The 14,644-nt window shown below is 42.3% G+C and overlaps 1 protein-coding gene across 1 annotated transcript in view; it reads left to right on the top strand.

The window, feature by feature from the left end:
• Window positions 1–8,195, top strand: part of SH3GL2 (SH3 domain containing GRB2 like 2, endophilin A1) — a 216,195-nt gene extending 208,000 nt beyond the window's left edge. Inside the window, exons 7-9 of the mRNA XM_065907835.1 lie at window positions 2,109–2,212; window positions 4,228–4,358; window positions 6,632–8,195. Coding sequence (XP_065763907.1) covers window positions 2,109–2,212; window positions 4,228–4,358; window positions 6,632–6,831 — 435 coding nt within the window. The 3' untranslated portion in view covers window positions 6,832–8,195. The remainder of the gene's footprint in view (window positions 1–2,108; window positions 2,213–4,227; window positions 4,359–6,631) is intronic.
• Window positions 8,196–14,644: the final 6,449 nt, after the last annotated feature.

Below are 14,644 nucleotides of genomic sequence, written 5' to 3'. Positions count from 1 at the left end.
CACATTCCAGTATTCTTGCATAGAAAAATTCTATGGACAGAGGAGCTGGCAGGCTCCAGTCCATGGGGTAGCAAAGAGTCAGATACAAATGAGTGTGTGCGTGCACACACACACACACACACACACACACAGAGGTGACAACACAATAAAACATTTGGTGTAACTAGATTTTTGTCTAATAATCTTAAACTATTATAAATAGTAGGGAGATAAAGGATGTTTCTGATGATATGGGCTTCCCTGGTGGCTCAGATGGTAAAGAATCTGCCTGCAATGCTGGAGACCTGGGTTCAATCCCTGGGTTAGGAAGATCCCCCTGGAGAAGGAAATGGCTACCCACTCCAGTATTCTTGCCTGGAGAATCCCATGACAAGGAGTCTGTCAAGCTACAATCTATGGCATCACAAAGAGTCAGACACAACTGAATGACTTTCACTTTCTGATGGCCTATATAAGTCCAATAGTTTAAACAAATAGTCTGTTGAAATGTGAAATGTAAGGCAAATTGATTTCAGATTAAATAAGAAAATCAGTCAGTGTAGTCAGTAAGTATGTGTCCAATATATGTTAAGTTCAGTTCAGTCACTCAGTCATGTCCAACCCTTTGCGACCCCATGGACCACAACATACCAGGCTTCCCTGTCCATCACCATCTCCTGGAGCTTGCTCAAACTCATGTGCATCGAGGCAGTGATGCCATCCAACCATCTCATCCTCTGTCATCCCCTTCCCCTTCTGCCTTCAGTCTTTCCCAGCATCAGGGTCTTATTCCAGTGAGTCAGTTCTTCACATCAGGTGGCCAAAGTATTGGAGCTTCAGCTTCAGCATCAGTCCTTCCAGTGAATATTCAGGATTGATTTCCTTTAGGATAGACTGGTTGGATCTCCTTGCAATCCAAGGGACTCTCAAGAGTCTTCTCCAACACCACAGTTCAAAAGCATTGATTCTTCAGTGCTCAGCTTTCTGTATGGTTAAGATGGTGTATATTTTGAGGTAAAGTTAACCTTTTCTTTCCAAAGGTAATTACGATTAAGGTTGAAGATTGTCACATAGATACTACATTTGGGACATAGGTGAGATAGTTTAAAAGTTGCCTTCACATTTCCAGAGTGCTGAATTATTTTTCATGGCTTTAAAAGTTGCTTTCTAACCACTCATGTCATAAGACCTGTTAACCAGATTTTCTGTCCTTGCTCATCTTCACCTCTAGCCGCATCAGTTGCTCACAAGCTTCTGCCAAGATGTTTACAGAGTCTTTAGGTACTTGCCACCCCCCTTGACTGGCGACAGGGGAGGCATGTTGAACATATCCAGACTTTCAAACTCTCCAGAAACATTGCTAGTTTGTGATTATGTAAAACAATGTGTCCATCTACCTACTGAGGAGGAACACCATGAGGAAGAGGGTGACCTGAGTGACAACGTTCCTTCTCTTCACCAAGGACCCAGCCCCCTCCAATACTCATGGGGTAGCATTGCCTCTATTCACTCAGAGGCCACTGTTCAACTGGATCACATCATAAGACACAACATGAAGAGTAGCCAAGGATGCTCAGAATATTAGAGGTGGAGTGAGCCCAAGGTGTCACTTAACCCAGCCCTTTTACATTGCAGATGAGGGTCAGAGAGAACAAAAGATTTTCTGTCAGACTACACTGTCTCCCATAGTGCCTTATATGAGAAATCAATATTTACATTTTTATTAACAGCACTGATATTGACTTAGCATAAGAAGTATAGAGAGCAAAGAATGTTCTTGTCAATGCATCTTTTGTCCTATAGAAAATCAATCAAAGAAGCCAAATCCTAATCAGAAGGTTGTGGCTAAACATGAGACTGTTTAATGAGAACTTTGTGATCTCTGGGAGGATTCTGACTAATGTTTCTTCTCCTAGAACTAGAGTTTCCAAGCACAGGGATGCTTTCTTGTCTTTAATCAATTTGTTACCTGCAAAACTATCAGTTAGCCTGGCTCACTGCACATTCATGGGCACCGCTGAGCACTGGGCTGTATGTCAGGGGTAGCTGCGCCATTTGGACTGAGCAGTAGCAGATGATTAAGGACTGTAAACTGATAACTAAGACGTGATTCCCCCATTGATCTGCAGATCGAGCAGGTGAGCCAGCTGTCTGCGCTCGTCCAAGCCCAGCTGGAATACCATAAGCAGGCCGTCCAGATCCTGCAGCAGGTCACTGTCAGACTGGAGGAAAGGTATTGTACAGTTCCCTGCATTTTCCATTTCCGTTTTCTTGCTATGAAATGGTGTATAAAGAAGTGGAAATATTAGAATACATTAGAAGAAAACTTTCTTCAAAATTCCTACTGATCCTACATAAGCAACTTGTGAATCATTTGTTTTGATTTTATACTGTCTTAGGCTCTGATTTCCTTCATTTCCTTCACTTCCTTCACTTCCCTTCATTCCTTCCTAATGTTGTGTTTGGGCTTCCCTGGTGGCTCAGTGGTGAGGAATCTACCTGCCAATGCAGGAGACGTAGGTTTGATCTCTGGGTCGGGAAGATCCCCTGGAAAAGGAAATGGCAACGCACTCTAGTATTGTTGCCTGGAAAATCCTGTGGACAGAGGAGCCTGGTGAGCTGCAGTCCACGGGGTCACTGAAGAGTTGGACACAACTTAGCGACTCAACGACAATCGTCATGTGTTGTATGAGCGATCAGTACTTAGGTAATACTTTGATGGGACCCTCAAGAGGCTACTAGTGATAATGGGTGTGATTTGCCGGCCGGCTGTGCCGTGGGTACTGAAGGCAAATCATCGTCGGTCACGTAACAGCCCCGTAAACCAAGCTTTGTCAACCTCACCTAACAGACCACAGACCTGGGCTCAGGGTCATGCCGCGGGGCCACCGGGGCTCCCGTGTAAGCATAACCTCTTGGAAAGCCTGCGTCGTTCCGCACTTTGTGTTTCTCTAAGTGGCGATGCAGTCCCTCGGAGGGGCTGATTACTCGTGCCTGTCCCCCTGCTCAGATGGGCCCCTAGCCTGGCCGGGGTGGTTTAGTTATTAGGGCTGTGGGGCACAGCCTGCCCAGCTGTGTGTGGTGGCCCTGCGCTGTGTCATATGTGTTATTTTATTTGAGCTGAATGTGTGCACAGCAAAGGATTGCCTCAGATTTTATTCTCAGCGTATGGCCAGATTAGGCTCTCAGAGCTGATACGGCTATAAATGCACAGGGCCTCCTGCAGGTACAGGGCTGTGTTATGAGAAACTGCCTCAGCCTGTTGCCGTGTGGCCAGCCTCTTCCTCTCCTCAGTGTCGTCCTTGACTAGTGTTTGGACAGTGAACCCTCGTGGAAACCTGTGTAATGCTCTGAAGCCTCTAGGAGGGTTGGAAACCATGCATTTCATCGTACTAAAGAAACACGATGTATCTTTGTGACATCTGCTGAGCATGAAGGCCACTTTTCTTTTTTCCCTCTGAACTATGTTCAGAGCCACTGTCAGTCTACAATTGCCATACCCTAAACTCCCCCTACACTTGCAGACTGGCCGTGCACTTTGCTTAGTGAGCATCTGGCGCTGTGGAAAACACTTCGGGGTGTGCAGAATTACGTTTGCTGCCTGTACCTTTCCCATTTCCTCCTGTCTCCCTTGGATTCTTTCTCCTTCCTCTGTGCTATACCCAAACTATACCATATTTCCTCCTCTCCTCCCTCCACACATTCTCAAGTTCAGCAGGGAATAACTGTCTTCTGGGAATAGCTATTCATCTAGAAATGACTGCTAACCATCTTTTACTTTTCTCCTCAAACCCTCTCTGACTTCTCCATGGACAGGTAGACTCCTCACCCCCAGCTCCACCTCTGTGTTCCTATAACATTTTATGCAGACCTCCATAATAGTGTTTACTGCAGTTTACAGTAATCAGTTGTTTTTGTTCTGTCTTCCCACCAGACCATAAGCTTGAGGGTAAGACCTGTGACTTACTGGTCTTTGTATTCCTGGCACCTAACACAGTGCATCCTTACAAAGTGAGCTCTGAGTTAAATGAGGGAGAAAATGAGAGGAAGAATGAAGACAGTGAGGGTACAACCATAGAGAGTGTGACTTTGGCATAAAATATGGAGAAAGACACAGAAAAGAAAACTGAGGATCCTTTCTCATATTCCACAATGGTAGATTGGTGGGTAACCTAAGTATTTTCTGGATTTTATGGCTTTTCTTTTTGAGTCTTAATTGGCTGCATCCCTTTTTTCTTTTTAATGCAGAATAAGACAAGCTTCATCCCAGCCAAGAAGGGAGTATCAGCCTAAACCTCGAATGAGCCTGGAGTTTTCTACTGGGGACAGCACTCAGCCCAATGGGGGCCTCTCCCACACAGGCACCCCCAAACCTGCAGGTAAGGAGCTGATAGCTGCAGAACCTATTCCATAGGCCTTGGGCACCCCCAGTTGACCACTTCAGGAGTGGTTCAGTCTGGCCACATGAGGAATACACAGTAATATATTTCTTACAGAATGGTGTTGTCAGACAGAAACTTAACGGAGTTCCTTCTTGTCTCATTGACTCTCGCTTCCTCTCTTGTACTCTCTCTCCTCTATTAAACTTTCTCTGTAAGTCCCTTTTCCTCTCACTGTTCACCATCAGCCCACACTTACCTGCTGCAGCAAACACATTTGATTTTGACCTGACTTTGTGGTCTTAAAGTCACCTTAATATGTCAGTTTCATTGTAGGGATGTCATGGGGTTTTTTTCACCTGTTTTTCTGCTTCTGTGAGTCTTGCCTGCATAAAGGTGAATGCCCCTGGACAGTGAGTGCCCACATACACTCACTTATAACCCACAGCAGCTCTAGGAAACTGTTGGATTTCTGGGATCAAAGAAACATGTGGGTGAATATATTTGCAGATGAACATATTCTGAGTCTCAGTAGCTGCTCGACTTTCCTCCTCTCCCTACCCTCCAGCCAGTTCACTGTGCTGTGGTAACAGGTTGGAACAATAAAAGTGAAAACTTATTTTCTATCAAGGATATTGGTGTATACCCAGTAATGAATCCTTTTATCTGACACCACTGCTGTCCACCTGCTACACACAGATCGGATAAGAGCCTATGCTTGCGATATATTCAGCCTTAGTGATCTGCTTGGTTGAAGAAGAGGAACTGTTGATACTAGATGTGGACTGTAAGGATATGCAGCTTTCTTCTGTGTTTCCTGCATCCCCAGTGCTGAGTGTTCGATGAGAGGAAACACAGGTTCCTCAGGAGATGACAGAGGGAAGAAGTGAGGAGTGTGATGCTGGCGGGAGCTCTCTGCCCCTTGGGCTGAGCTCTGCTGCCCAGAGCACTCCAGGTGTGGATGGCAGCGTGGTTTTTAGAAGTTAGCCGGTTACAAGGACTAGTCATGTAAGTTATAGGTAACCTGTTCTCTGGCACTCAGAAACCAATCACATATTCCACTTTTCTCTCAGAGACTCATTCACTTGCTTTCTCTAAGTAAAAATAAATAAATGTTATTGTTCCCCTTCAAAGCCATCTACGTGGCATGGATCTGCATGCACTTCTCTGAGTTTGTTAGTATATGTGTATGCCTCCTCTGTCAGTATGCTTACTGATTTAATATAGATCTCTTTTAAGATATGGGCCCATCCATCATTATTTAAATCAAGGTAAAATATGTTATTTTTCTATGCCATAGCTCTGATGGACACACATCATAGTCATATATGCAGTATATTAATGCACAGGTATAATGATATGACTTTTATATAATCTCATTTAATAGCCACAGTAGTACCATGAAATGAATTCTAGCTGTTCATTCCAATTTTAGACAAAGAAACTGAGACTGAAGTGCCTTATGCAAGGTCACAGAGAGTAAGAACTTGAACACAACATTTTATACTGTCTTGTTTTTTGCTATATTATAGCAACTTCCAGAGACTGAGGTCTTTAAGAAGTGTGGACCGCACTGTTATTCTGATGCTGCAAAACATTGTCCATGTAATGAACTGTACTGTTTCATATAGGCCGAGATCTTAAAATGCTAGTGTGGAAAGAATTTCGGCCTTGCTCCATGATGAACCGAAATCTCACTGTGCTGTGCTAAGTCACCTCACTTGTGTCTGACTCTTTGCAACCCTATGGACCGTAGCTCACTAGGCTCCTCTGTTCACGGGATTTCCCCAAAAATACTGGAGAGGGTTGCCATGCCCCCTCCAGGGGACCTTTCCGACCCAAAGATGGAACCCTCGTCTCTTACGTCTCCTGCATTGACAGGTGGGCTCTTTACCACTAGTGCCACTTGGGAAGTCCAGATCTCACTGAGACTCCTTAAGTCATGGGGCCTTCCATCTCTGCACATTGTTAGGAAGGCCAGCCTCGATGGACTGTGTTGTATGTATCAAAAGAATAGATGTGACCAAATTTTAATACTGGAAAAAGAAACAGGAATTCAGCAACTCCCAGAAACGTGAGAAAACTTCGGAAGACTGGCAGAGAGCAAGGTGCCATGCAGCAGACACTGGGGACCAGGGCCAGGAGGACGCTTCAGCAGGAAGAGGAGTGAGGGAGGAACCCGGGGGCAGCCAGCCAGGCAGGTGCGGCGGGCAGTAGTCACGTGTGTTAAATTCCCCTTGTCTCTCTGTTCTTCTCTCCTGCTCTTCCCCCAGGTGCCCCAATGGATCAGCCGTGCTGCCGAGCTCTATACGACTTTGAACCTGAGAATGAAGGGGAGCTGGGTTTTAAAGAGGGTGATGTCATCACACTCACTAACCAGATTGATGAGAACTGGTATGAGGGCATGCTCCACGGCCAGTCAGGCTTCTTCCCCATCAACTATGTGGAGATTCTGGTTGCTCTGCCCCACTAGGATGTTAACGCGGGCTGCCTCACCTCTTCTTGACCCAGATAGTTAGGTTTAACCACTGCTTTGGTAATGCCGCTTACAATACATCCCAGTGCAGGCTGCAGTGGTCCAAGTCGTCAAGCCCCACTGAGTACGTTTGGTTGGCTTGTGTGACCCCACAGGAGTCATGGTGACGGATGATATCTTCTTAGTCTGGTGGGCATGGCGTGTGCTTTTCCAGTACCATTTGAGACCAGCCAGTAGTCACAGACTGCTGTTTACACAGTTCTCAGGAGGCTGTGGCCTCTGAGAAGTTGACCATGAGCCACATCACAGACCCACCATCCTACTGAAGATATTATCTATCACTGGCGGGCCGTCTCAAGGTCTCAGGTTCTCCGTTTAAGTAGAAGAGAAAGTTCTTGTTTTCACATCAACCCCTCCCAAACGTGTGAGTCACAGAACTGTCCAAGAAAGCCTCCCTCACCAGCAAATTATCTTCTTGTCTGAATGAGTGAATCCCTGGACGCTCTCATAGAAAGTGTTGAGTGTGGGTTCAAAACCTTCTCTGAAAAGTCTCCTTTGTTCCCCTGCTTATGCCTATTTCTGAGGCTCAGCTGGTTTTCTTCCCTCGCTGCTGTTAAAACCAGAGGGTGATTCCCATTTTATCTCTAAGTAAGATGGTCCTCATGTTGTGGGAGGAGCTGAAGAGGTTCTCTGCTATGAGGAGTTGGAAAGGACCTGGTCTCCAAGCTTTCCTTTCTTGCTGTACAGAAGCCAGATATGTATACAGGGCATTTCTGAAGGTACACGGAAGGGGGAACAGATGTCTTCACTTCAGTTCTGTTTATGAATTACATGTTTCATGAATCCATTTGGTACAGAAACACAAGAAGAAGAGCACTCGAAACCATTTCCCGACTAGTTCACAGACCAAGAAACAGTAACTATCTTCCCATTCCACTTTCACCTTGTGTTCTTTGAACATCGTTTGTGCATATTCTGCCCTCAATGAGGACCAAATAAAGATGATTTTTGTGCTTAGCAGTTTAAGATGTGTGGCTGCATATGCAAGACTCTTTCGCAGTTCAGTAACGACATTTATTTCTGTCTCTTCTATCTCCTCTTCATTTTGTGTGTACAGTGCTATGCGTATGCTTATGAGTTTTGTTGTTGTTGTTGTTGTTTTTGTATCAGTCACTAAAGTCTTGTTGGGTATCCAGAGTTCTATTTATCTAGCTGTACAGATTCTTTCAGAGGTCTAGTGTGCTGCTTCGGATGTGCCACCCGCGGGTGTGGATCATGTGGAGTGAAAGGCAAATCTTACTGCTTAATGTATAAAGTCTTCCCACAGGAAGCGTTGCTGTTTCCAATAAATATTGCTGAAGACAGAACCAAAGGCTCTGGTGCTTTATTTTGTGTTAGTTGTCTGGGTCCAGCAGTGGGTGGACTAATCTTCATTGCCTTCTGCCACAGCCAAAGCAGACCTGGTTCCAACCTCAGACCTACTTCTCTGTAAGCAGGGCAAGTTCCATTATCAAGAAGGAGTTAGCCTGGACACTGGTAACCTCTTGGTAACCCCAGGAAGGAGGAGATTTGAAAAAAACGATAAGAAAGTAGGAAGAAAAGGACTTCTATAAAAGTTAAATAAGATAGCATCATGTTGATATCATGAGAAGAATATAATGTTCAGAGGAGCAAATAAGAGATTTCATTTCAATCAGTCTTTTGTTTTCTTTCATGCTTGAAGAGAAAGGAATGGACATGGAAATACAGATTGGCCAAAAGCCAGCATTCTTTTCTCTTGGGTGTATATTGGGGATGTGGGGTGGGAGGAGGGGAGCAGTGCATACAGAATATGCATTTCTTGAGCTCCTGAGAAAATAAACATGTTCTTTGTGTACTGGGTGTCCTTGTATTCTTCCATGCTGAGGGCAATAATGCAAATATTCTAATATAAAGCAAATAGTTTTAATCTAACTCCTAAAGATTTACAGAAGATACATTACTACAAGTATATTATATATCAATTTCTCTAACTGAAATTTTTTTCACCCTGTGAGTTAGAGTATTACAGATCAATTCTTCAAATCGATTTAAAGAAGAAATTACCAATGACTTTACTGTGAATGGAGAAAATCCAGAGGAATCACAGGTAAACTATTAGACTCAATAAGTAAATTTAATAGGATTACTGGACGTATAATCAATATCCAAAAATTTAATATACCAGTAATGGTCAATTAGAAAAAATTAATTAAAATATGTATCATTTACAAAAGCTTAAAAATTTAAGTCCGTAGATATAAATCTTATAAGAATTATGTAAGAACTCTAGGTAGAAATTTATGAAACATGTTTGAGAAAAAATAAAGAAGACCCTAAGTGAGTGAAGAGATATTTATGGATTGGAAAACTCAATGCTGTAAATATGTTATTTCTACTCAGATTGACCTATAGGCTTAGCACAATTTCAACCAAAATCTCAGGAAGTTTTTTGTGTGTATTTGAAAATCGACAAGCATATCATAAAAGTTATGTGAAAACGCAAGTGTATATTTCTTCCTAAAGAAGAGCAACAAAGATGGATGACTTTTTCTCGATATAAAACATGAAGTTACAGTAATTAAGAAAGTGTGATGTTGATACAATGACAGGACAATAGATGAGCCATACAGAAGAACAAGTCCAGAAAGCAGCCGATTATATTCAAGCAATATTTGAACCAGTAAAGCTTTAATGCTTTACTGGTTTAAAGAACCAGTCTTTAATGCTACACGTACCAATGTGACTGTGCCTGTGTCGTAGTAGTTCTGTAACATCAAAGGGAAGCTAACAGCAAGACCCAGCACCACACAGAGTAATCTCATAATGCTTTAACGTCAAATTAAACTAAAAACCACAGCTTCCAGGAAGAACTCAATGTTTAAGGGAGTCTTTTGGAGATCATTAACAATACACTTACCAGATTTGGAACTATCTGAATTCCTTATTTTTATTGGAGAATAGTAAATTCCTTTTAATAAAACTTTACATACAGAAAACAGCAGGCAACTTTGTGGACCACCATTGAGAAGTTGAATCTACCCCCATATACGTGTTTTCCTAAGTCTAATCATAGAATGAACTGTCTGAGGTGGAAAGAGAAGCAGGACGAAAATAAACTGAACTGAGATGACAAATTATGAGACAGTTGTGTCATTTTGTTTTTTGTAATATGTCTGATAAGTTCTAAAGAGAAAACTTCCTGATAAACTATTTTCCTTTAGTTTTTCTTTGCTAAAAAAAAAAAGTGAACAATAAGAATGGCATGACTGAGAATTGAAGTTTCCCTTACACTGTTTATAGTATATAACACACACCCTGGAATTTGTCAACTCTTATTCTGTGTCCATTTAGCATTGGTTCAGGATGTTAAGATTATCCCAAGGCTCTTTTCAAGACAGCTTCTAGAGTTCTAAATCAAACCATGTGGGCACTTTTTAAGACTCATTTCAAGACCATCTTAGTAACCAGATTAAGAACCAAATTGCTGATTATCAGAGAAATGAAAATCAATGCTCCAGTGATGCATCACCTCATACCAATCAAAATGGCCATCATCAAAATGTCTCCAGACACTAAATGCTGGAGAGGGTGTGGAGAAAAGGAAACACTCCTAAGTTGCTGATGGGAATATAAATTAGTTGAGACATGGAGAACAATATGGAGATTCCTCAAAAGCTAAAAAAGCTAAAGAGTTAGCATATGACCCAAAAGTCCCAATCCTAGGCATATATGCAGAGAAGATGAAGACTAATTTGAAAAGACACATACACCCCAATATTCATCAGTCAGTCAGTCATTTCAGTCTCTTAGTCATGTCTGACTGTTTGTGACCCCATGGACTGCCTCACACCAGGCTTCCCTGTCCATCACCAACTCCTGGAGCTTGCTCAAACTCATGTCCATTGAGTCAGTGATGCCATACAACCTTCTCATCCTCTGTCATCCCCTTCTCCTCCTGCCTTCAGTCTTTCCCAGCATCAGGGTCTTTTCTAATGAGGCAGTTCTTTGTATAAGGTGGCCAAAGTGTTGGAGCTTCAGTTTCAGCATCAGTCCTTTCAATGAATATTCAGGACTGTTTTCCTTTAGGATTGACTGGTTTGATCTTCTTACAGTTCAAGGGACTCTCAAGAGTCTTCTCCAACACCACCATCAAAAGCATCAGTTCTTTGAAACTCAGCTTTCTTTATGCTCCAACTCTCACATCCATACATGACTAGTGGAAAAATCTTAACTTTGACTATACGGATCTTTGTCAGTAATGTCTGTGCTTTTTAATATGCTATCTAGGTTGGTCATAGCTTTTCTTCCAAGGAGCAAGCATCTTTTCATTTCGTGGCTACAATCACCATCTGCAGTGATCTTGGAGCCCCTCAAAAATAAATATGTCACTGTTTCCATTGTTTCCCTTTCTATTTGCCATGAAGTGATGGGATCAGATGCCATGATCTTAGTTTTTTGAATGCTGAGTTTTAAGTCAGCTTTTTCACTCTCATCTTTCACTTTTATCAAGCACCTCTCTAATTCCTCTTCACTTTCTGCCATAAGGATGGTGTCATCTGCATATTTGAGATTATTGATATTTCTCCCGGCAATCTTCAAGCTTGTGCTTTATCCAGTCTGGCATTTCTCATGATGTACTCTGCATATAAGTTAAGTAAGCAGGGTGAAAATATACAGCTTTGATGTACTCCTTTCCCAATTTGGAACCCGTCTGTTGTTCCATGTCTGGTTCTAACTGGTACTCCTTGACCTGCATACAGGTTTCTCAGGAGGCAGGTAAAGTGGTCTGGTAGTCCCATCCCTTTAAGAATTTTCCAGTTTGCTGTGGTTCACACAGTCAAAGGCTTTGCTGTAGTCATTGAAGCAGAAGTAGATGTTTTTCTGGAATTCCCTTGCTTTTTCTATGACCCAATGGATGTTGGCAATTTGATCTCTGGTTCCTCTGCCTTGTCTAAATCTAGCTTGAACATCTGAAAGTTCTTGGTTCATGTACTGTTGAAGCTAACTTGGAGAATTTTGAGCATTTCTTTGCTAGTGTGTGAGATGAGTGCAATTGTGCAGTAGTTTGAAGATTCTTTGGCAACAGCTTTCTTTGGGATTGGAATGAAAACTGACCTTTACCACCTTGGAAAACTGTCGCCACTGCTGAGTTTTCCAAATTTGCTCTCATATTGAGTGCAGCACTTTCACAGCATCATCTTTTAGGATTTGATATAGCTCAGTTGGAATTCCATCACTTCCACTAGCTTTGTTCATTGTGATACTTCCTAAGGCCTACTTGACTTCACATTCCAGGATGTCTGGCTCTAGGTGAGTGATCACACCATTGTGGTTATCTGGGTCATTAAGATCTGTTTTGAATAGTTCTTCTGTGTATTCCTGCCACCTCTTCTTAATATCTTCTGCTTCTGTTAGGTCCATACCAATCTGTCCTTTATTGTGCCCATCTTTGCATGAAATGTTCCCTTGGTATCTCTAGTTTTCTTGAAGAGATCTCTAGCATTCCCATTCTGTTGTTTTCCTCTATATCTTTGCATTTATGACTTAGGAAGGCTTTCTTATCTCTCCTTGCTATTCTTTGGAATGCTGCATTCAGATGGATATATCTTTTCTCTCTTGTCTTTCACTTCTCTTCTTTTCTCAGTTATTTGTAAGGCCTCCTCAGACAACCATTTCGGCTTTTTGCGTTTTTTCTTGGGGATTGTTTTGATCACCGTCTTCTGTACAATGTCACGAACCTCTGTCCATAGTTCTTCAGGCACTCTGTCTATCAGATCTAATCCCTTGAATCTATTTGTCACTTCCACTGTATAATTATAAGGGATTTGATTTAGGTCATACCTGAATGGTCTAGTGGTTTCCCCTACTTTCGTCAGTTTAAGTCTGAATTTGGCAATAAGGAGTTCATGAGCCAGAGCCACAGTCAGCTCCTGGTCTTGTTTTTGCTGATTGTATAGAGCTTCTCCATCTTTGGCTGCAAAGAATATAATCAGTCTGATTTTGGTATTGACTATCTGGTGCTGTCAATATGTAGAGTCATCTCTTGTATTGTTGGAAGAGGGTGTTTGCTATGACCATTGCGTTCCCTTGGCAAACCTCTATTAGCCTTTGCCCTGCTTCATTTTGTATTCCAAGGCCAAACTTGCCTGTTATTCCAGGTATCTCTTGACTTCCTACTTTTGCATTGTAGTCCCCTATGATGAAGAGGACATCTTTTTCTTTCTTTTTTGGTGTTAGATCTAGAAGGTCTTGTCGGTCTTCCTAGAGCCATTCAACTTTGGTTTCTTTGGTGTTAGTGGTTGGGGCATAGACTTGGATTACTGTGATATTGAAAGTTTGCCAATGTTCATAGTAGCACTATTTACAATAGCCCAAGAGATGGAAGCAATCTAAGTGTCCATCAAGAGATGAATGGGTAAAGAAAACTAACACATTATAAATCAACTCCACTTAAGAAAATCACCCCTCAGTAATAAAAGTAGGTTTATGATTATAAAGTTAAAAACTTGCTTTGCAGACTGCCTTTCATTCCATGGGGGTGGTGATGGAGACAGGAAGGACTTAATGCTGAAGAAAGAGACATCCTGAAGCTTCCATTAGGAACACTGTGTCATAACTGGTGAAGACTTACCAGGCTACATGGAGAGGTGGCTACCAGTAATTTCTAGATCAAGTTGTTGGGACCTGCTACAAGTCCCCATATTAAAGTCAATGCCAAGGAAAAGAAAAGGCCATTTTTGAAAGGATCCAATGAAAGCTAACCACTTAAGGCTCAGGCTGTTGAATATCTCTCACCTCTTATGTGTGCCTAAGAGATGGTGACCTCCCACTTGTGTCAGGAAGATCTATGATTCTTTTTTTTTCTTTAAAAAATTTTAATTTATTTTTAATTGGAGAATAATTGCTTCACAATATTGTGTTGGTTTCTGCCATACCTCAACATGAATCAGCCACTGGTATACGGATGTCCCCTCCCTTGTGAAACTCCCTCCCATCTCTCACCCCATCCCACCCTCTGGATTGTCACAGAGCGCCAGGTTTGAGCTCCCTGTGTCATAGAGCAAATTCCCACCAGCTACCTATTTTACATATAAATGGCAACCCACTCCAGTATTCTTGCCTGGAGAATCCCATGGACAGAGGAGCTTGGTAGGCTACAGTCCACGGGGTCACAAAGAGTCGGACACAGCTGAGCGACTTCACTTCACTTCACTTCAATATATGTTTCAATGCTGCTCTCTAAATTCATCCCACCCTCCTCTTCCCCCACTGTCCACAAGTCTGTTCTCTATGTCTGCATCTCCACTGCTGTGGTACAAATAGGTTCATCAGTACCATCTTTCTAGATTCCATATATATGCACTAATATACAATATTTGTTTTTCTCTCTCTGACTTCACTCTGTATAACAGGCTCTAGGTTCATCCCCCTCATTAGAACTGACTCAAATGTATTCCTTTTTATGGCTGAGTAATATCCCATTGGATCAGTGGAGAAATAACTCCAGAAAGAATGAAGAGATGGAGCCAAAGCAAAAACAATGCCCAGTTGTGGATGTGACTGGTGATAGAAGCAAGGTCTGATGCTATAAAGAGCAATATTGCATAGGAACCTGGAATGTTAGGTTCATGAATCAAGGCAAATTGGAAGAGGTCAAACAGGAGACGGCAAGAGTGAATGTCGACATTCTAGGAATCAGTGAACTAAAATGGACTAGAATGGGTGAATTTAACTCAGATGACCATTTTATCTACTATTGTGGGCAGGAATCCCTTAGAAGAAATGGAGT

The sequence above is a fragment of the Muntiacus reevesi genome, chromosome 17 (genome assembly GCF_963930625.1).
Source record: "Muntiacus reevesi chromosome 17, mMunRee1.1, whole genome shotgun sequence".
Taxonomy (NCBI): Eukaryota; Metazoa; Chordata; class Mammalia; order Artiodactyla; family Cervidae; genus Muntiacus; species Muntiacus reevesi.
The sequence above is the reverse complement of the archived record's forward strand: the minus strand, read 5'-3'. Positions and strand labels throughout refer to the sequence as shown.